General features: G+C 43.2%; 1 protein-coding gene across 1 annotated transcript in view; it reads right to left on the reverse strand.

The window, feature by feature from the left end:
* Positions 1-1,141: 1,141 nt before the first annotated feature.
* SHISAL2B (shisa like 2B) overlaps positions 1,142-23,695 on the reverse strand; it is an 81,491-nt gene continuing 58,937 nt past the window's right edge. The window contains exon 3 of the mRNA XM_040340305.1: positions 1,142-1,281. Coding sequence (XP_040196239.1) covers positions 1,142-1,281 — 140 coding nt within the window. The remainder of the gene's footprint in view (positions 1,282-23,695) is intronic.

Consider the following 23,695-nt stretch of genomic DNA (forward strand, 5'->3'; position numbering starts at 1 on the left):
ATGCAGTCACTGTGCCCATCAAATGTAGGCACTGTGCCCATCAAATGCTGCCACTGTGCCATCAAATTCTGCCACTGTGCCCATCAAATACTGCCACTTTGCCCATTAAATGCAGCCACAATAGTGATTATTTTAAAGTGGAACTTCACCCAAAAGGTTTGGTAGGTACCCGCTCCCACTTCCGCTTGAGGAACTTCAGCGCTCCTCAACGCCTGCAACCTTCTGGGACACATCCCAGGTCCCAATAGGCTACAGGACCATTCCCAGGGGCGCAGAGCTGTGTAGCTGCGGAAAGTCACAGCCAACTTACCTTAGTAACAGAAAACAGAAAATTCTGCGCTATCAATAGTAAGCAGCTCACACTACCAATGGACAATGGTGGAATACAAAACAAACATAAAAAAGTGTAGCGCATACAATTAATAGATCACCCAATGAAAGGATGAATAAACAGTGCATCAAACAAATAGTGAAAAAATTATGATGACAATATATCAACCAAAAAAGTGATGTATATGTATATACACTGGATGGTGTATATATAAAATCTAAATAAATGTATGTGGAAAAAAAGGCCAATGTGATGAAAATTGGTGATAATAAGCCCAATGCCTCGGAATGAAGTGCAGTAAAAAAAATCCACCAACGATCTTTGAAAGTAAGGCTTACCAGAGATACTGTACCCTAATGGACATATGTCCAGAGGGTCAGTAAAGCAGGGTATAAACCACTCTCAGGCCTAAAACAGCCGACTTCCCGAAGACCAGTGAAGAACCGACTCGGTTGAGGACAGTGCTGGATCCCTGGACAGATGAGTATCTGTTTATTAAAAGTCAGCAGCTACAGGATTTGCTCCTCTTAAAACCAGGCACATCTCTGGCACAATGCACAATAGATTAGGTTAGATTTACAGCTTTGTTTTCCTCCTCCTGTTCATTGAGTAACTGAAAAGTTTGCTTAAGCTTGTTCATTGTATGATACATTCAAACACATACGCAATTTTGTGCAAGTCAAATATTGACCATTTTCTTTGAAGAAATACAATGATAGCTGTATATTTACAATAATAGTTTATTTATAATCACATATTGTAAAGGAAATATAAAACTAAAAAAAAAAAAAAAAAAAAAATTAATTTCTATCAGGTTAAAGTTTTATTAACAATCTGTGTAACTTCAGTAAGCTTTTCCTGAGCAATTCCATCAGGGTCACAGGGTATAAGGTTTGTTGAATTCTGGGTGGTAGCTGAATAACCAGGTTTCATATTTGTTCTTAAGCGACCTGCAAAATGAAACAAACAAACTGATTAGTTAATCAACCAGCATATTTTCTTTTTGTTTTCAGAGAGACCCTATCACCAGACAATTAATTTCAACAACAATCTTCACATAAGATTATATGTGCATTCAGTGTATTTTATGTATGTTATTAATCTGTAAAAGCCCCACTTGTACAGATCTCCAAAAGCCATGGGCTTGTTGCTGGGAACCGCCATCTTGGATGTGATGTTATCAGACCCAGCAGACTCAGAGCTGTTAAGAATGTCACTCATCCTGAAGCAACATTTTTCAACCTTTTTAACCACTTGACCACCAGGCACGAAAACCCTCTTAATGACCATACCAATTTTCAGCTTTCGGTGCTCTCACAATTTGAATGACAATAACTCGGTCATACAACACTGTAACCAAATGAAATTTTTGTCCTTTTTTTCCCACAAATAGAGCTTTCTTTTGGTGGTATTTGATCACCTCTGCGGTTTTTATTTTTTTTCGCTATAAATGAAAAAAGAAAGAAAATTTTGTAAAAGAAAAGGGGTTTTTCTTCATTTCTATTATAAAATTTTGCAAAAAAGTAATTTTTCTTCATAAATTTGGCCTAAAATGTATACTGCTACATATCTTTGGTAAAAAAACAAAAAATGTGGTTATTATTTAGTCTGGGTGAAAGTTATAGGGTCTACAAGCTGTGGTACCAATTACTGAAAATTGATCAATTTGATCACACCTGAAGTACTGACAGCTTCTCTCGTTTCTTGAGACCCCAACATGCCAGAAAACTACAAATACACCCCAAATGACCCCTTTTTGGAAAGAAGACATTCCAAGGTATTTAGAAAGAGGCATGGTGAGTTTTTTGAAGTTGTCATTTTTTCCCACAATTCTTTGCAAAATCAAGGCGTTCTGGAACACCCAGACCAATTCTGACATTCCTCTCCTACATGGAAAAATCATCATTTATTTGCTAAAAAATTACATAGAACCCCAAAACATTATTTATGCTTTTTTAGCAAAGACCCTAGAGAAGACAATGGTGGTCATTGCAACTTTTTATAGCGCACTTTATTTTCGCAGCAATTTTCCGAACGTGTTTTTTTTTTTGGAAATAAAACGGTTTTGTGCTTTAAAAAAAAAAAAACATTAAAGTTAGCCCAAAGTCAATAGATACCCAACATGTCACCCTTCAAAATTGCACACGCTTGTGGAATGGCGCCAAACTTCGCTACTTAAAAATCCCCATAGGTGACGCTTTAAATATTTTTACTGGTTACATCTTTTGAGTTGGAGAAGAGGTGCTGACACCCGCGCTCCCCCCTCTCACACTGTACCGATCGGTACAGAGAGAGGAGGGAGGTACCAGCGTCATCAAATGACGCCGGTTTGTTTACATGTGATCGCTCCGTCATTGGACGGAGCGATCACGTGGTAAACGGCCGCTATCAGTGGCAATTTACCGCGATCCGTGATGCGCCGGGTCCTCTGGACCCGGCGGTCACGGACACTTCCGTGTGCGTGCCCCAAGAGGCGTGCGGGAGCGCGATTCTGGGAGGACGTCCATGGACGTTCTCCCAGAGTTAAGTGACCGCCTTGTAGACGTATATCGTCTATAAGGTGGTGATTAAGCGGTTAATAGAAAGGATTCCTTGAAATAATTTTCATGTCTCCATGAACTCCTGCTACATTTGCTACATCTTTAGGTCATGGCACATTTACATGACCAGCAAGTTGTAAATATACTAATACCTAGAAGAATGTAGAATGTAGTGTGTCTAGCATATTTGACACCCAGAGCAGATATTTTCTTTTTTTTTTACAATGTAACAATCCCCTGATCTATAAGAAAAAAAGTTTCAGTATAAATCATGAAATAGAACAAATAATAATGGGCAGGAAAGAAAAGGAACACCAATGGTTAAAATTGTAGTGCCCCTTTACATGGTGGACCTTCTTATATTGATAGTCTGTGTAAGGGTTCCACACACTGGTGGTCAATGGAAGAAGGACCCCTTATATTAATGATCAGTGGGAGAAGGACACTCTAACCCCTAGCAACCTCTGGAGGAACCCCAAGGTTCTACAGAACCCTGGTTGAGAAATCCTTCTCTACAGTATACCCCTTCAACCCTCCCCTGGCTGCTACATAAAAAGGCATGCAAGGTTGTTTAGGAAGGTGAAAGAAGGGAGGAGCGGAGAAGCTTGGTCAAATACATTCCGAATGGAGTGGGGGGGGCTGGGGGCGATGATATGCAAGCAGGGAAGAGCTGTTATAGGTACAGTGGGGATCATAAGTTTGGGCACCCCAGGTAAAAAATTGGATTAATGTGCATAACGAAGCCAAGGAAAGATGGAAAAATTTCCATTAGGCATCAAATTACAGATTAGACATTCATTTTTCCTTCTATTCGTGAAATGTTCCCTGTGCCACTGGCTGCAATACAACCCCAAAGCATGTTTGATCCACCCCCATGCTTAACAGTTGGACAGAGGTTATTTTCATTAAATTCTGTGCCCTTTCTTCTCTAAACGTACCTTTGCTCATTCCGGCCAAAAGGTTATATTTTAACCTCATCGGTCCACAGAACTTGTTTCCAAAATGCATCAGGCTTTTCTATATGTTCATTTGCAAAGTTCAAACGCTGATTTTTGTGGTGAGGACGTAGAAGAGGTTTTCTTCTGATGACTCTTCAATGAAGACCATATTTGTACAAGTATCTCTTTATAGTGGAATAGTGTACCACAACTCCAGTGTCTGCCAGATCTTTCTGGAGGGATTGTGCAGTCAAACGTGGATTTTGAATTGCTTTTCTCACAATCCTGCGGGCTGTTCTGTCTGATATTTTTCTTGGTCTTCCAGATCTTGCTTTAACTTCCACTGATCCTGATGACTGCCATTTCTTAATTAAATTCCAAACAGAGGATATTGACATCTGAAAACGCTTTGCTATCTTCTTATAGCCTTCTCCAGCTTTGTGAGCGTCAACTATTTTCAGTTTCAGTTTTCTAGACAACTGTTTAGAAAAACCCATGGTGCTGATTGTTGGGGCAAGGTCAGATGAGTCTGGGCATTTAAAACCTTTGAGATTGACATCACCTGGTCTTCCCAGACGATGATTGAGAACAATCCATGACACTGGCAGGTCTCAGCTTTGCAAAGGGGGCAGTGCATGCTATAAATTCTGCAGGGTGCCCAAACTTTTGCAGACGCCATTTTTTTGTTTTCTGTAATTTTGAAAGTGTAAATGATGGAAATAAAATCGAACTTTTTTTGACATATTATAAGAATGTCTAATCTGTAGTTTGATGCCTTTTGGAGATTTTTCCATCTTTCCTTGGCTTTGTTATGCACATTAATACAAATTGTTACCTGGGGTGCCCAAACTTTCGATCCCCACTGTAATTGAATCTTCCTGAAGAAGTCAGATGTGCTAGCAAATTTTATGATACCGAAAAAATGCTGCAAGCAAGGGTGATCTACAACAATCAGTGTAGATGACATTATCTTTTATAAAGAGGAGGTTTGGTGGTGCTTTGTGCAATACCTTTGTACAAAGCAGGTAAGTATAACATGTTTGTTATTTTGAAAAAATTTACCTTTACAATCCACTTTAAGATGAGAATAATTTGGGTTGATGAGAACACAAGTAACACATTTATTACAAGTATTCAATAGCTAAAATTACAAATGAGTTTGCTTACATGAGTATTTGGTGCAAATATCATCCAGTTCATCTACCATATTGTCATTGTTTGGACCTTGGGAACAATTTATATGTAATATTGTTATATGTACACTGCTCAAAAAAATTAAAGGAACACTTTTGAATCAGAACTCCTGGGATTTTGATCTGGTCAGTTAAGTAGCAGAGGGGGAGGGGTGTATACAGAGGGGGTTGTTAATCAGTTTCAGCTGCTTTGCTGTTAATTGAAATTAACAACAGGTGCACTAGATGGGCAACAATGAGACAACCTCCAAAACAGGAATGTTTTTTCAGGTGGAGGTGTCTGACATTTTTTTCCCTACTCATCATCTTTTCTGACTGTTTTTCACTAGTTTTGCATTTGGCTAGTGTCAGTGTCCCTACTGGTAGCACAGGGCAATACTTGGACCCTATAAAGTTTGCACAGGCGGTCCAACTCCTCCAGGATGGCACATCAATACGTGTCATTGCCAGAAGGTTTGCCTGTCTCCCAGCACAGTCTCAAGAGCATGGAGGAGATTCCAGGAGACAGGCAGTTACTCTAGGTGAGCTGGACAGAGCCGTAGAATGTCCTTAACCCATCAGCAGGACCGGTATCCGCTCCTTTGTGCAAGGAGGAACAGGATGAGAACTGCCAGAGCCTTACAAAATGACCTCCAGCAGGCCACTGGTGTGCATGTCTCTGACCAAACAATCAGAACCAGACTTCATGGGGGTGGCCTGAGGGCCAGATGTCCTCTAGTGTGCTCTGTGCTCACTACCGGACACTGTGGAGCTCCATTGGCATTTTCCATTAAACACCAAAATTGGCAGATCCGCCACTGGTGCCCCATATTTTTCACAGATGAGGGCATATGTGACAGATGTGAAAGGCTCTGGAGAAGCCGCGGGGGAACTTTATGCTGCCTGTAAAATCGTTCAGCATGACCGGTTTGGTGGTGGGTCAGTGATGGTCTGGGGAGGCATATCCATGGAGGGACGCACAGACCTCTACAGGCTACACAATGGCACCCTGACTGCCATTAGGTATCAGGATGAAATCCTTTGACACATTGTCAGACCCTACGCTGGTGCAGTGGGTACTGGGTTCCTCCTAGTGCACGACAATGCCCGGCCTCATGTGGCGAGAGCATGCAGCCAGTTCCTGGAGGATGAAGAAATTGATGCCATTGAATGGCCCCCCACGCTCACCTGACCTAAATCCACAAGAACACCTCTGGGACATTATATTTCGGTCCATCCGGTGCCGCCAGGTTGCACCTCAGTCTGTTCAGGAGCTCAGTGATGCTCTGGTCCAGATCTGGGAGGAAATACACCAGGACACCATCCGTCGTCTCATTAGGAGCATGCCCTGATGTTGTCAGGCATGCATACAAGTACTTGCGGGCCATACAATCTACTGAGGACCATTTTGAGTTGTTGCAATGAAATTTCAGCAAAATGGACTAGCTTGCTGCATAAATTTTTCACTTTGATTTTCGGGGTGTCTTTGATCAGTATCAGTATATATATCCAGCATGAGATTATTGCCCCTTTGCGATCTGATATGTTTTCAAAGTGTTCCTTACATTTTTTTGAGCAGCGTATATACAGAATCTCACAAAAGTGAGTACACCACTCACATTTTTGTAAATATTTTATTATATCTTTTCACTGAAGAAATTACACTTTGCTACAATGTAAAGTAGTGAGTGTACAGCTTGTATACCAGTGTAAATGTGCTGTCCCCTCAAATAAACTCACTCATTTTTGTTGCCAGCGGTTTAGACATTAATGGCTGTGTGTTGAATTTTTTTGAGGGCACAGCAGTGCAGAACCAAAAGCCCCCTTATCTACATCCCTGCACTGACTGGCTGATACAAAACACAATGACCACTGATCCAATGTGCTCCTGGCAGACTGTCAGTGTGAATGACATTTCACAGCCTGAGTGTCAGCTGAATGTAAACAAAAGGGGATCCCTGGATCCCCTGCCCCATTGTGAATTATTGTAACACTGAGGCCTCGTACACACAACGGGACATGTCCGATGAAAACGGTCCGCGGACCGTTTTCATCGGACATGTCCGCTGGCGGATTTTGATCTGATGGCTGTACACACCATCAGGCCAAATTTCCCGCAGACAGCGAACGCTGTGATGTGGCCGCGCCGTCGCCACGACGATGACGCCGCGACGTGCGCGACCCTGGATGGTCAATGCTTCCACGTATGCGTCGAATCACTTCGACGCATGCGAGGGCTTTCGGCCGAGCGGACATGTCCGGTGAGTCGTACAGACGACCGAACATGTCCGACGGACAGGCTTCCAGCGGACATGTTTCTTAGCATGCTAAGAAACATTTGTCCGCTGGAAACCTGTCCGATCCGCCGGAAAATTGTCCGGTCGGCTGTACAGACGACCGAACATGTCCGCGGAAACTGGTCCGCCGTATCAGTTTCAGCGGACATGTTCGGTCGTGTGTACGAGGCCTTACAGGTTTGTATTAGCTCTCACACAGCTTTCCCCCTGATAATGTATTTGTTTTTCTCTCCAAAAGGATGAGGTCATCTTGATTCATGCATTATACAGGTTCAGCCCATACTTCCTGGACTGAAATCCTCATCCAGAGATAACACAATTATGAAAAATCCTGGTGCAGTACTTGGCTGTATTAGCAAATGTCTGACACCCCCTGATCAGCCTCCTACTGCAGCTTCTCACTGACTTACCAAAGAGTTACAACATTACTGTCCCATCACTGGAGTAGAGGAGGCTGAGAATATATTTTATATTTAATTTCTTCACACCTGCCTAAAACTTTTGCACAGTACTGTATATACTATAGTTTCCGTTTATGCTATCTACTTAATGAAGCCTGATCACGCCCAGTAAAATCCAGGAGTCAGCATATACATTGTAAAGTGGGAAAATACTAATCATATAGATATATGGGGTGAATTTTGGGACTTTAAATTATACACATAAAAATGTGCATCCATCCCTGGTTCAGTTGCCTAGGAAAAGGAAGGTTGGGACTTTAGATGAGGACATTGACTAGTGGAGGTATGGGTTGTAAAAACATTTAATGAGCATGGATGATTGTATAGATACATAACAATCATGAAAAAACAAGTAAAAATTCTTAATTTGATTTATATACAAATACATGCATTTAAGGCATGGACATCGAGAAAATCATGATTGCATATATATTGGCTTCACGGCAATAAAATATACAATAACTTGATAAGTAAAAATATTTGTTGTAAGGTCAAAGATATATACAGACATGTCATCTGAATGGCACATTGGGTCTGGATAAATGCCTATTAACAGGCATATGACTGCATCCTAAATGCCCCAAATACTAATCATAAGGTGCAATAATAGAATGGTCTGGGAGCATTTACAAATCTGAATATGAAGTACAATAAACAAAACAAGTAAAAGTCCTGTTAAATATTACCTTTAAGTCTATGTTAGAATAATAACTCTATGTGTGGTCTTACTCAAATATATACTAATATACTCAATGCTATGTACATAGTGAAGTCTGATTCTGCCCAGCAAAGCCCAGGAGTCAGCAATGCTCCCAGACCATTCTATTATTGCACGCCATGATTATTATTTTCCCACTTTATACTTTCAGAAGGCTATTTAAATCTGATTTGCGCAGCATGTATAATTTATAAACATGCCACTAATTCAGACAAAATGCTGCTTCCCCATCGTGTGTGTTGGCCAATGGCCATGTGTTAATAAATAGGTAAATGTGCCAAGTTAAAGCAGAAAAATGTTTTAGTGGGGAAACAACAATATAAAGTAGTAATTATTTCAGCCACACTGATAAACAAATACAGCTTCATAAACTGTATGCTTTCACATAAATAAATACATGATTTGCCTTTATATGAATATACAATGGACACTATACATCAACACATGGTAGACAAAGACTATTTAATGAGAAATAACGATAACCATTTTTTAAACATGAACCATTAACCTCAGGAAGTAATCATATTTTCCTAAATGCTAATTATCATAATTAAAATGCTCCAACCTCCTGCCAGTTAATGATTCATATGGAAAACTATAATGAATATCAGTGAACACATTGCATGCTGTAAAGCAAGGGGGAGGGGAAAAATACACACACTGCCATCACATAACACCAAAGCTTATTTTAATTAAACATTTTCACCCAAAAGCCACAAGTTTTTCACATAAGATTCAGTTTAGTTAAAATCGGTGAACGTGGATTAAGATGACATTTGGATGTTCACCTACAGTAGTTACCTCAAGTGCAGCACTGAGCAGTAGTAAAATGTATTCTACCACGTGTGGAAATTATTTATGGCTGTGATGCAAGTCCTAGACCAACAAATAAGCACTGTCCAAAAGGAAAGGAGCATGATAGCAGAAGGGGCAACAAAGGGGTTTGCAGAAAAACTATTATGGGAGGGTCAGTCCTTTGAGATATTCTTCTGCCTGCTATTGTTGGGGCCCTTTAAGAGCATTGGTGCACTGAATAACAGATGTGGTAAAAGTTCAGTATAATTCAAAATGGGGTTGGTAAATGTGCAGTCTAGGATTAGAATAAGTGTGATACAGAGTGTAGTATGGGTGCAGTATGGATTGGGAACCCTTGGTGTCCTGCTTTGATTAGCTCAGTCCCTGTTAGCAGTATCAGTAATGGGCAAATAGCCCTCTCACCAGTCCCCAGGATGGTTCCATGATCTCTCATTGTAGAAGGGGGCCTCCTCAGTCTCTCCCTGAAAGCCTCCAGTGATTAGTGATTGAAAGTAGAGGGTGAGTGGATGCTTCAGTCTCTCTGAGGCGGAGCTGTAGGTGCTGGGATGTGGGCTGTGCTGCGCAGCCCCCGTTGTCTTCACTCCTAGTCTCCGGCTCGGATCTCTGCATGGAAGTCTATAGGTTTTCTTGGCTTTAGCTCTCCCTCTGCTGGCCAGTGGTGACTGGTGCAACAAAATATCAAAATCTCAGTAGAGAGAGGAATAAAAGGCAGAGCCATCTTCTCCATATTGCTGTAATCCAGCACCTAGCTACATACGGTATGTGTCAGATCTGGCAGTTTTAAAATAATTAAGAAAAAAGTTATATTATTATACAGATGCAGTTCACTCTTCCAATCAGAGGCCATTCACATCTACAGTAAGTGGTATCCAGTGGCATAACATATACTGGGCATACATATCAATCAAACCCATTAATGTCTTTGTGCAGACTCCCCATTCTGAATTTTACAGTCTGAGTCATCCTACCACATTGTTGATGAGAATTAGGACAAGAGAAACTATTCGTATTCCCAACTGTGAAACAAAAATATATATCTATTACTTTTAGAGAAAGGCATTTTTCTGAAACCTTCCTTAGCGTTTACTTGATCTCAAAAGTGTTAAGGTTTACTTTAACTTTTGTGTTGTATTCCTCCTTAAAAATAACAGTATGCTTCATGGCAAGTAAGTGTGCCAAGGTACTCTTGTGCCTACAGCATCTTAGATGTTTATTTGTAGTGTGAGATGTACAGCTGTGGCCAAAGGTTTTGAGAATGACACAAATATTAATTTTCACAAAGTCTGCTGCCTCAGTTTTTTTTATAGCAATTTGCACATACTCCAGAATGTTATGAAAAGAAATCAGATGAATTGCAATTAATAGCAAATCCCTCTTTACCATGAAAATTAACTTAATTCCATAATAAAAAATCCATTGCATTTGTGAAGAAGGCTTCAGGACGACTAAGAAAGTCCAGCAAGCACCAGGACTGTCTCCTACAGTGGATTCAGCTGCGGGATTGGGGCACCACCAGCTTGCTCAGGACTTGCAGCAGGCAGGTGTGAGTGCATCTGCACACGCAGTAAGATGAAGACTGTTGGAGGATGGCCTGGTTTCAAGAAGGTCGGCAAAGAAGCCACTTCTCTCCAGGAAAAACACCAGGGGCAGACTGATATTCTGCAAAAGGTACAGGGATTGGACTGCTGAGGACTGGGGTAAAGTCATTTTTGCTAATGAATCCCCTTTCTAAATGTTTGGGGCATCTGGAAAAAAACCTTGTCCGGAGACGAAAAGGTGAGTGCTACCATCAGTCCTGTGGTCATGTGTCATGCCAACAGGAAAGCATCCTGAGACCATTCATGTGTGGGGTTGCTTCTCAGCCAAGGGAGTGGGTTCTCTCACAATTTCGCCTAAGAACACAGCCATGAAAAAAGATTGATACAAAAACATCTTCTGAGAGCAACTTCTCCCAACCATTAAAGAACAGTTTGGTGTGGAACAATGCCTTTCCCAGCATGATGGAGCACCTTGCTATAGGGCAAAAGTGACAGATAAGTGGCTTGGGGAACAAAACATAACAATGGTGGGTCCTTGGCCAGGAAACTCCCCAGACCTTAAAACCATTGAGAAAGTGTAGTCAAACCTCAAGAGGTGGGTAAACAAAAACCCCCCTCAAATTCTGACAAACTTGATTATGCAGGAATGGGCTGCCATCAGTCAGGATGTGGCCCAGAAGTTGATTGACAGCATGCCAGGGCGAATTGCAGAGATTTTGAAAAAGAAGGGTCAATTGCATAAACTTAATGTAATTGTCAATAAAAGCCTTTGGCACGTATGATATGCTTGTAATTATATTTCAGTATACCAGAGTAACATCTGACAAAAAGATCTAAAAACACAGAAGAAGCAGACTGTGAAAATTTATATTTGTGTCATTCTCAAAACCTTCGGCAACAGCTGTAAGGCACTGCTTCCTCTGACTGCTAATCTCAGGAGATTAGATTTGGCACTACTCTACTGCTCTCTGTTTTCCTGAGGGCTTGCTGGAGAGAAAAATGTACCAGAGGATCGTAGTGCAAAAATTTCCTTGCTTCTGTTTCATTGATTCTGTGGATCTGACCACTTTTCCTGCTGTCTCTTGAATACCCCCCCGCCCCCCAATTAGTCAACAGGGAGACAGCTGTAAAAAAAAGTTGTAAGAAGGCAAAGCCCTGTCTGAAGTTGGTCACCACCACACACTGTAGATCAAGGTATGGTAAGTTAGTACTGGAGAAAATATCAGTTGCAAGGAGTCAACAGGAAATTTTGGTGAGTAGTCATTTGCCCTCTTATGCCATTTGTTGCCATGACTTCCACAGTTCAAATCATTTTAAAATGTCTGCCTTGCAAATATAAAACTAAAGCTTTGCAGTTATAGTGTGAAAGAAATCATTAGGTTCATTTCAGAAATTTTCACTTCTGAAAGAAAATAAATCTCTGCTTTTCTGGCAAATGTTTTTCAGGTTTCTACCATTTATTTTACTTTACTGGACATACCAGCTCAATGCATTAGGCTCAAATCCCAAAGTAACAACAGTATAAGGCATTCTATTTTCAGCCATGTGGCTGTAATTTTCAAATCCTGTCCTTGCCCTGGTTTGGATGAACAGTTGTAGGTAGCTTCTCATTCCATTCAAGTTTACTTTTATTCTTTGGTTTTTCTCATGTGATGAAGAAACCACTTTCATTGCCAATTTCTTCTCCATTAATCATGCTTTTGTGCCATCAGCTCTGGAGTGTGCTTATAATAGTTCTCAGTTTTCTAAGGAAGTATGTCACAGTATAGTCAGTTTTTGTAACTGTAGCAGCATACATAGCAACCTTTGTAGCCTTGCAAAAGCTTGACCTGTGGTTTGGAGTAGCTTGTTGAGCTGACCGGTCAAATTGCACACTGGCTCCATACACGTGTTGGTGGACTTTATTTGTTGCAAACCAATCCTTAAATTCTGTATCATTTTTTTCTGCATTTAATAACCTTGATGAATAAAATAGTTTTATTCATCAAGGTCTGGATCTGCTCCTAGGTAATTTACGCATATACAGGTGGTGCAGTCAGAAATGCTTCATAGGGATTTTATTACACTAAGTATCTTGCTATACCTAAAAAGTGCATTAGACCCTATTTGTCCTGTAATATGAGTATGTTTCAAAATACTGAAGTTTGTGATCATCTATCCCTCTGAAGTTATAATGAATGGGGATTCCAAAGGGTCCATGGATGAAGGAGGGTGCAACATTGGATGAGGTATCGCCACCTGTCACTCATCATTGCAAATAGGCTAGCACACTAGCCAAATATTGTGAAAACCCCAATGTTCCCCAGTCAGGACTGTGGTACAGGCTGTAAACAACACACACTAATATTTAGGCTGTCACCACCCACAAACTACAGGTTTGTGGGAAACCTTGCTTTTGACATCTCCACTCAGTACTCTCCACTCTCCAGCAGACTGGCACTCAGGTTTTGCAGACCACACATACTGCTCTCTCTAACAGTTACAGGTTAGCCAAAAACTACATTAGTAATTCTAGAGTTAAAGTGGTTGTAGAGGTTCCCATTTAAAAAACAAACAAACAAACATGCCATACTTACCTCCACTGTGCAGTTCGTTTTGCACAGAGTGGCCCTGATTGTCCTTTTCTGGGGTCCCCACAATAGATAACACTCTCCTTACCCGACGAGTGTATGACTCGGCCCCGCCCCCCAGCGCCCCCATCATTGGATTTGATTGACAGCAGCGGGAGCCAATGGCTGCGCTGCTATCAATCTATCCAATGAACAGCCAAGAAGCCGTGGAGAGAGCGAGGCGGGATCTCGCCCACGGAAATTCGGGGCTCAGGTAAGTAAAACGGGGGGAGGGGGGCTGGAGGGCCGGACGCTGCAAGGTGTTTTTTCACCTTAATGCAAAGGGTGCATTAAGGTGAAAAAACACGAAGGCTTACAACCCCTTTAATATGAATGCACAATCGGTGTCTCTTCTCACCGGCCACCACTAGTTATAGAGATAAAACTTTAATGAGAGCTTGCGGTAAGATTTATATGTGCGCTATCCTTCAGCGGTATTATATCGGACTCTTGTGGATGAATGTAGACGCACCTGGTGCAATTCTGTCCTTTGGACTGAGGGGGTATCCTTCCATGATGCAGCTGCCGCCACTGTTCTAGCAGCGTTTATCATGTTGATTAATTAGTGTGATTACTTCCGGACAAAGCCCCTGATGAAGGGACGGATTGTGAGTCCCGAAACGTGCTGGGTCGTCTGGATAGTAACATGTTAATAATCATTACTATCATCATTGCTTTTATTGGTTTGAGATTATGATATGTATACTATATTTGATTACAATTTAACTGTATTTTTATCGTACTTTGGAGCCTCTAAAGTCCCATTTATATGGGGGGTACTGCCTTTCTGATGTAGGGTCACAGGGGTAATGACGCCGTGCTAACATGTTTCGCTTGTGAAAACTAGCCTTTTCAGCGCACTTGCTACCACTTCTAGGGAATAAAGCCATTAGGAGCTACTTAACCAGTGACCCCATAGCTCTAATACTGGCTGCAACGAGCTCCAACGAAACTTAGGACTGCCCCTAGTTGTAACTACCTTGAAGCTCTATCTGCTGGCCAGTTTAAAGGGGTACCATACCTCTGTTTATTCGGTTGAGTGCACTCAAAATCTAGTGTGGATTTATAAGTACCCTTGTTGTATTTAAAGTTTATATGCATTGTTTATTGCTAGCCTGCCTGCTGTGTGTTCAATTCGGTTTAACCGTTACTTACGCTATAATAGTCAATCAATAGATTAAGCATATTTACCACTAAACAGATGTGTGTGTGTGTGTATTTATTGCCATATCCCATAGCCAGGCACTTGTGTTGTAAATTGTGCTTGCAGTCATTTTATTCAACCAGGTGTACCAGAGGGGCTGAGGTTGTTCTTGAAGTCGAGGCGCAGAACAGAGAACCCAAAATTTAGCCAGCGGCTCCTTCGGGGGTGCCGCCACATAAATTAAAATGTGTTAATAATTGCAGAAAGGGGGGAAGAAAAGTATTTTTAAATAAAGTTAAAAAAACAAGGTAAGTTGTGCTTCATCAGCAACAGCTCTTTTGTTTCAAATAGCTTTCACTCATTCAATCAATCCTCTGCATGAAATGGAGCTGTACACATGCTTCTCTTGCTAGAGTAGGTGTACAGTTCTCACATATAATAAAAAAACAGTAGGTTAGATTTCTGGTCTTTCAGCACCATTTGCAGTCTTGCTCATTGTTTAGGAAACATTTTATGGTATGTCACGTACACTGTGGTCGTGGGTTTAGTTTTCACACAGGCAGCCAGTGAATGAGCCCTTGCTACTTGCATTATATTATTTCATTCTGTTAGTGACAAGCTTGAATTAAACAACATTATGTTCAATAGCGACATTTGCTTATCACCATTAACTCTGTGGTGGTCAACCTACATGATATAGGGGGCTTAGGTGCAGCCCCTGATATCAACATAAGGGCACACATAATATTCAGTGAACGCGATGCTACAGAAAGCTGTCAGAGACTGCAGACTAGGGTGACCATGTGTCCTGGATTGCCCGGGACAGTCCCGCATTTTGCTGGGCTGTCCCGGGCACATTCATTCCAGGACAATACAGTGTCCCGGAATGAAACTGACACTGACACCCCCCCCCCCCGGCCAATCTGATTCCCCCCAAAAAGGCAGCCACATCACCGCTTTACTCACTGACAGTACTTGTCCTGGCCAGGAATACCTGGCACAATCCCGCCCCCTGCTTGTGATTGGAGAAATCATAAATCCCACCTCTTGTGTCCAATCACTGTGCTGTGATTTGTTACAGCACAAGCTGATTTTTGGGAAGGGGGTGTCACTGAATGGTAGTTTGGAAATGTGGTCACCCTACTGCAGACACAAACCAGGAGATGGACAAAATCTAACGACATGCTACAAGAAATGATCAGAGACTAGGCACACGTCTAAATCTACGATAAGGATATCCTGAAAGTGTTGCACTTGTGATAATGGGTTGTGTATTTGTAACCACGTGTTTTCAGTTAATATTGCAGTGTTTACAGACAGGTATCTGCACCCACTTCCGGCCACACGCTACGGGCAAAAGACAGGTTTTTCTGACTTCCCGTCTGTCGCCCGTTGTGTGCTGGGAACACTCGGCTCCCAGCACACAGCGTGTGAGCCAATCAGCGGGCGCAGCGCGACTAGCGCATGCGCCGTAGGGAACCGGGTAGTGAAGCCGGAGCGCTTCACTTCCTGGTTCCCTCACTGAGGATGGCGGGGGGAGCAGCAGAGAGACGAGCGATTGCTCATCCTCTACTGCGGACGGCGCTGGACTCCAGGACAGGTAAGTGTCCTAATATTAAAAGTCAGCAGCTGCAGTATTTGTACCTGCTGGCTTTTAATATTTTTTTATACTGGCACATCCGCTTTAAGTGACTTTCACATTTTACATGTTTGCAACTTTTTCAAATTTTTTGGGCATTCAATATAAAGAGCTTATGGTGTGGTATGTTATATATGTGATGATATTCATATGTATAATGATATAGATTGTATATATTTTAATAACCAGTCTGCTAACCAAAGTTGAGGCAAGTTGCCAGCAGAAACAGGGAGTGTGTTGTTTTGAATGCATTTCCCGACTCATATATAGTAAAATCTTAGTTTGAGAGTAACTTGGTTTGAGAGCCTTTTGCAAGACAAGCATAATTTTTTTGATATACAAGCGAAGCCTCCACAAGGGGATTATAAGCAAAATCCAGCAGGAGCTCCGGAGTATAAAAGAGAAGAGAGGCGCCTCTAAGTGTAGCAATATGGTTACATTTAATGAAGGTACAACATTTAGAAACTCACATGGTTGATTATTAAAAGAGGCGCATCTAAGTATGCAGGCATCCAAGATAAAGCTGTCCACATAGACCATCCTCCGCACCACCATTGATGTCGTCCCTTCCACGAGCGGTTCAAGCCTCACTTTCAGAACGCTCTACTGCAGGGTAGTCTTCACAATCACAATTGCAGACTGACAGCAGTGAGAGCCGCGGTGAAGAGGACGGTCTATGTGGACAGCTTTACCCTGGATGCCTGTATACTAAGATGCGCCTCTTTTAATCATTAACCATGTGAGTTGGTAAATGTTGTACCTTCATTAAATGTAACCAGATTGCTACACTTAGAGGCGCCTCTCTTCTCTTTTATACTCTGTAGCTCCTGCTGCATTTTGCTTCTAATCCTCTTGTGGAAGCTTACATTTGTGGAAGGACATTTTATGGTTACACAACTTATCACATTGCTATAATCTTTTTATATAGACTGAAGGACTTGAGGAACGTATCATTTGAGTTTCCATTATTTCCTATGGGAAAATCCGCTTTGATATACAGGTGCTTTGGATTACAAGCATGCTTCCGGAATGAATTATGCTCACAATCCAAGGTTTTACTGTATTTGTATTCTCAGTTGCCCCCTAATGACCAGGCCATTTATTCCCTCTCCATCTCCCCCTCTCTCTTCCTCTCCCTCCCTTTTCTTCCTCTCTCCTCCCTCTCTCTCCCTCTCTCTTTCCCACTCTCTCCCCCTCCTTCTCTCTCTCTCCTTCTCTCCCATCTCTCTCCCCTCTCTCTTTCTCTTGCCCTCACTCTTTTTCCCCTTCTGTCTCTCAATGTCTCTCAATGTCTCAATGTCTCTGTCTCTAGTGATACCTAGTATGTCATTAGAGAGAAGATCCGCTTTAAATGTACATTTTTTATTTTGATTCAATAAATTTATTTTAAATTTTAATTTTTTTTTCACAGCAGCAATCTAAAATATCTTTCTACCAAGATATGAGAGACTAGGATCACAGCAGTTGCCTTGGGAAAACAAAATCTGTTGGAAAACTTAAAAAAAAAAAAAATAATCACTTAGGAAATAAAAGCCTGACTGGTGCACCTGAGCCACTTTAAAAGAATCCAATGTTGCGTGGCAACTGTAAAAGCATTGAGGAAGTTCCACATTGTGTGTAGTACATTGCTTTTTTTTTCTTCAAGTTCTGTCAGAGTAAATGCAATAAGAGCAATGGGCTATTAACATTCTACTATTATAAACTGCATAGTGCAATGAACAATGAGTCATCGGCAAATATTGTAGAACAAAAAGAAACATGTAATACAAACCTCAGAATAGAAGTCACATGGCAATGCTAGTTAGGAGCTTTATTTGCATGTTTATAGAAAGCAAAGGAAATTCTTTCCTAGATTCCTTGAGGAGAGGGTCTCATGTGAATGTACGTATAATATACATGTAAAGCACTGCATAAATTATCAGCGCTATATAAATACCTGAAATAACAAATTAACAAAATAAATAAATAAGAGGGATGAGGACAGTAATTAAAGCAGGTAAAGGTCCTGACCAGTAAGAGCTCATCCAATCTATATGCAGGGCACCGGACCAGGGCTGTCTTAATGAGAGAGCACACCTGGGCACTGCCCAGGGGCCCCAGCTGCATAGGAGGCCCCTGTACTTTCCCCAAAGCAGCTGGTCCTTGAGCCCATGCTGCTCCGAAATTAGGGGCCCCATGATGGCACTGAGAGTGATGGATACACAGGGGAGGCAGGCTTGCAGCGGTGCTCCGTGCTGTGCAGAATACCTATTTCAAAGCCAGCAGGGAGGGGCAGGGCTGGAGTGCCAGTGATGCTCTGACCCTGCCCCATGCAGCTTGAATGCTTGGGACTCGAAGGGTGTGGGGTAAGACCTGGAGTGGGAACTGCTGAGTCGTCAGCACTGAGAGCCCACCTGCAGAAGTAGCATTGTGGATGGTGTCATGGTGAGCCCAGCTGTCTAGCACTGTTTGCACCGAAAGGCTTGGAATGCCCGGAGGGATGCTCCCTCATCTACCCCTCCTTCTGTTTGCTTGGTATAGGTGAGTCCAGTGCTGGAGGTGGACAGAGAGCCAAAAGTTTACATGCACTGTATCTCCGCTGGAAAAGGGAGTACTACAGAGTGCTGGGGAGATATCTGAGATGTAGATTGGTCAAAGTGCTGGGGGGATATCTGGGATGTAGAGGTGTCAGAGTGCTGGGGGGATATCTGGGGTGTAGAGGGGTCAGAGTGCTGGGGGGATATCTGAGATGTAGATTGGTCAAAGTGCTGGGGGGATATCTGGGATGTAGAGGTGTCAGAGTGCTGGGTGGATATCTGAGATGTAGATTGGTCAAAGTGCTGGGGGGATATCTGGGATGTAGAGGTGTCAGAGTGTTGGGGGGATATCTGGAATGTAGAGGTGTCAGAGTGCTGGGGGGATATCTGGGGTGTAGAGGGGTCAGAGTGCTGGGGGGATATCTGGGATGTAGAGGTGTCAGAGTGCTGGGGGGATATCTGAGATGTAGATTGGTCAAAGTGCTGGGGGGATATCTGGGATGTAGAGGTGTCAGAGTGCTGGGGGGATATCTGGGGTGTAGAGGGGTCAGAGTGCTGGGGGGATATCTGGGATGTAGAGGTGTCAGAGTGCTGGGGGGATATCTGAGATGTAGATTGGTCAAAGTGCTGGGGGGATATCTGGGATGTAGAGGTGTCAGAGTGCTGGGTGGATATCTGAGATGTAGATTGGTCAAAGTGCTGGGGGGATATCTGGGATGTAGAGGTGTCAGAGTGTTGGGGGGATATCTGGAATGTAGAGGTGTCAGAGTGCTGGGGGGATATCTGGGGTGTAGATGGGTCAGAGTGCTGGGGGGATATCTGGGATGTAGAGGTGTCAGAGTGCTGGGGGGATATCTGGGATGTAGAGGTGTCAGAGTGCTGGGTGGATATCTGAGATGTAGATTGGTCAAAGTGCTGGGGGGATATCTGGGATGTAGAGGTGTCAGAGTGTTGGGGGGATATCTGGAATGTAGAGGTGTCAGAGTGCTGGGGGGATATCTGGGGTGTAGAGGGGTCAGAGTGCTGGGGGGATATCTGGGATGTAGAGGTGTCAGAGTGCTGGGGGGATATCTGAGATGTAGATTGGTCAAAGTGCTGGGGGGATATCTGGGATGTAGAGGTGTCAGAGTGTTGGGGGGGTATCTGGAATGTAGAGGTGTCAGAGTGCTGGGGGGATATCTGGGGTGTAGAGGGGTCAGAGTGCTGGGGGGATATCTGGGATGTAGAGGTGTCAGAGTGCTGGGGGGATATCTGGGATGTAGAGGTGTCAGAGTGCTGGGGGGATATCTGGGGCGTAGAGGGGCCATTGTGCTGGGGAGGCATCAATCTAATAGATATATTATATGTACAGGACAGCTTTGTTACTTTGTGAATGTATTTTCCCACTGTTTCTTGCTGTCTCCATTGTAGGGGCCCCAGAGCATTACTTTTCCCAGGGGCCCATGATGCTATTAAGATGGCCCTGCACCGGACGCAATAGGGTTTTTGTTTCTTTTAGAAGCACATGATTAGAGCCTAAAGCTCTAATTTACTTCAAAAAAGGGTGGGCTCGGGGGGGGCAGAGCATTGTGCCCTGAGCCGACCCTATTGTGTGACAATAGCGAATTAATATTCGCTATTGTCTTCCTGAGAGGAGAAGTGATCCTATTGGCCCGCCTGAGCAGGAGGAGGGAGGAGATGCAGGGGAAGCCGTCGCAAAGCCGAGGAGGAGAAGCAGGGTGAAGACGCCCGCCACCCGGAGGAAGTGATGCCCGCAACCTAGGTGGGGTATATGCGGGGCCGGTGACAGGCCGAAACCCCCCAAAAAAATGATACCACCAGCCGCCACTGGTGCTAACTCTTCTTTATTCTATCCAATTCAAAAATAGTATCTGGAACTCTACTTAACCTGATATCAGAATTGTTAAGAGCAAGAGCCAATGATCTCCCAAAACTGAAATACTTGGGTGAATTTGGGTGAATTTGAAGATTCTTTTAGACAGGGGACGCCACTTAGTGATTTAGCATTGGTAATGGAAAGAGGGTGTGGAAGCACAGGACAGGGAATTGCTGGTATAAAGCAAGTTGACCCCAAACCATAAATTTGATAGGAGAAGAGCACTCACCTTGCTAGAACATACAAAGCACCAGATGAAGAAAGCACTGCACCAGCCAGGTAGTAATACCGCTATGGGCAAGTGTTTCAGTAAGCCCTGAAGTAAGTTCTGTTAAAGTGATTGTAAACGATTACCTTGTAACAACCCATTCAGTTTAAAGTAGAAACATTTGTGTATAGATATAAAAAAATAAAAAAAAAACATTATAAATACTTTATCCTTTTTTTTTATATATAAGCTGATAAATAAAAGGAGCAGAAGATGATTGTTAGGAAGGGCATGCCAGTAGAAAACATGGCTCCTCTGGACAGACTTCTCTGCCACCCCACAGGCAAATCCATGCTTCCTCTCGTAGACAAAGGATTTGGGCTCATGCTCATTGGTGCGTGTATCCACGCATCAGCATGCCCACATGCACTTGTGACAGATGTTGCCATCAAATGGGCTGTTTAACCACTTCAGCCCCAGAAGGATTTACCCCCTTAATGACCAGAGCAGTTTTTGTGATTCGGCACTGCGTCGCTTTAACTGACAATTGCGCGGTCATGCATCGTTTTACCCAAACTAAAGTGACATTTCCCCCCCACAAATAGAGCTTTTTTTTGGTGTTGTTTGATCACCTTTGCAGTGTTTATTTTTTGCACTATAAACAAAAAAGAGCAACAATTTTGAAAACAAAAACAATATTTTTTTACATTTTGCTATAGTAAATATCCCATTTTTTTAAAGACACATTTCTTCATCAGTCTAAGCCAATATGTATTATTCCACATATTTTTGGTAAAAAAAAAAAAAAATGTAATAAGTGTATATTGATTGGTTTGCGCTAAAATTATAGCATCTACAAAATAGGGAATAGATTTATGGCATTTTTATTATTATCATTTTTTTTACTAGTAATGGCTTTGATCGGGGATTTTTAGCAGGACTGCAACATTGCGGGGGACAGGTCGGGCACTTTTGACACTTTTTTGGAACCACTGACATTTATACTTCGATCAGAGCTAAAAATAGCCACTGATTACTGTATAAATGTCACTGGCAGGAAAGAGGTTAACACTAGGAGGCGATCAAGGGGTTAACTGTGTTCCCTATGAGTATTTCGAACTGTGGGGGGTATGGGCTTACTGGGACATGACAGAGATCACTGTTCCCGACCACTGGGAACAGTAGATCCCTGTCATGTCACCTGTCAGAACAAGGAAATGCCTTGTTTACATAGGCATCTCCCCGTTCTGCCTGTGTACAAAGCAATCCCGGGCTGCCGGGTGACATTGAGTCCTCCTGACCCACGGCACACACCTGCAGCTAAGCCTCCGCGAGCTGTCGTACACCTATGGCGATTCACGCAGGAAAGCCATTGTGCCACCATCAAACGTTTGACGGCGACCAGTCCTAAAGCGGATAAACTGTATCACTGCTCAGGATCAGTGCTGCTTTGTCTTCAGCCTTCCCTGCAGTGGCGGTGCGTCTATAGGGGGCGCTGGAGCGCCGCCCCCTCTGGCTCTCGCACCGCCACTGAATAATATAGATTCATGTATTGCATGAATCTATGTTATTGTTGCCGGCCACTGCTGCAACTATTTAGATGGCCGGACGGTGAGCGCCGACTACCTGAATAATGGCAGCTGGTTGGCTGTGCGGAAGTGCCTATCAGAGCCAGCCCTCGGTTCCCGAAAGCTTATCCTTGGGACATATGGGAGGTGCGTTCCTTGGATAAGACTGACGGCCGTCTCAGCCAATCAAGTTCACCGATTCTGGTTATCGGTAACCTGATTGGCTGAAGCGTCATCGAGGGCGGGAGAAGACATCGAGGGACGTGGAAGGAGAAAGGTAAGTGCCGGGTGGGGGGGTATTTTACAGTGCACAGCGGCGACAATGGGTACAGTGGTGACAAAGGGCACAGTGGCGATAAAGGGCACAGTGGCATCAATGGGTACAGTGGTGACAAAGGGCACAGTGGCATCAATAGGCACAGTGGCATCAATGGGCACAGTGGCGACAAAGGGCACAGTGGCATCAATGGGCACAGTGGCAACAATTAAAGGGCACAGTGACATGCACAATGGCAACAATGGGCACAGTGGCGACAATTAAAGGGCACAGTGGTGACAATTGACACAGTGGCGACAATTGAGGGGCACAGTGGCTGCGTTTGATGGCATGGCACAGTGGTGACAATTGATGGCACAGTGGCTGTGTTTGATGGCATGGCACAGTGAAATTGTTTGATGGCATGTCACAGTGACTGCGTTTGATGGCATGGCACAGTAGTGCGAATTGATGGCATAGTGACTGCGTTTGATGGCATTGGCACAGTGGTGACAATTGATGGCACAGTGGCTGCGTTTGATGGCATGGCACAGTGGTGACAATTGATGGCACAGTGGCTGCGTTTGATGGCATGGCACAGTGGTGACAATTGATGCCGCAGTGGCTGCGTTTGATGGCATGGCACAGTGACTGCATTTGATGGCATGGCACAGTGGCTGCGTTTGATGGCATTGCACAGTGGTGACAATTAATGGCACAGTGGCTGCATTTGATGGGCACAGTGAGGCTGCAATTTTTTTTTTTTTTTTTTCGTTTGCGCACCAGCCGCCACTGCTTCCCTGTATCCTGTGACCCTGTGATTCTGCATCCTGTTTCTAGTTGCCGATCTGGTTTGTCTGATTACTTCTTGAACTCTGTCTGCTTAATTTGCTTCTTCTCCCCTGATCGGTTCCTGACCACAGTGCTTGTACTCTGACCACGCTCCTGCCTGTGCCTCTGATTTCCTCTGTCAGTGTATGACCTGGTCATTCTGACTCTGCTATGATTTCTACAGTCTTCAGTACCTGCCTACCATCCAGCTGTGCCTTCTGTCCTCATCATATCAGG

This window comes from Rana temporaria, chromosome 1 (assembly GCF_905171775.1).
Source record: "Rana temporaria chromosome 1, aRanTem1.1, whole genome shotgun sequence".
NCBI lineage: Eukaryota > Metazoa > Chordata > Amphibia > Anura > Ranidae > Rana > Rana temporaria.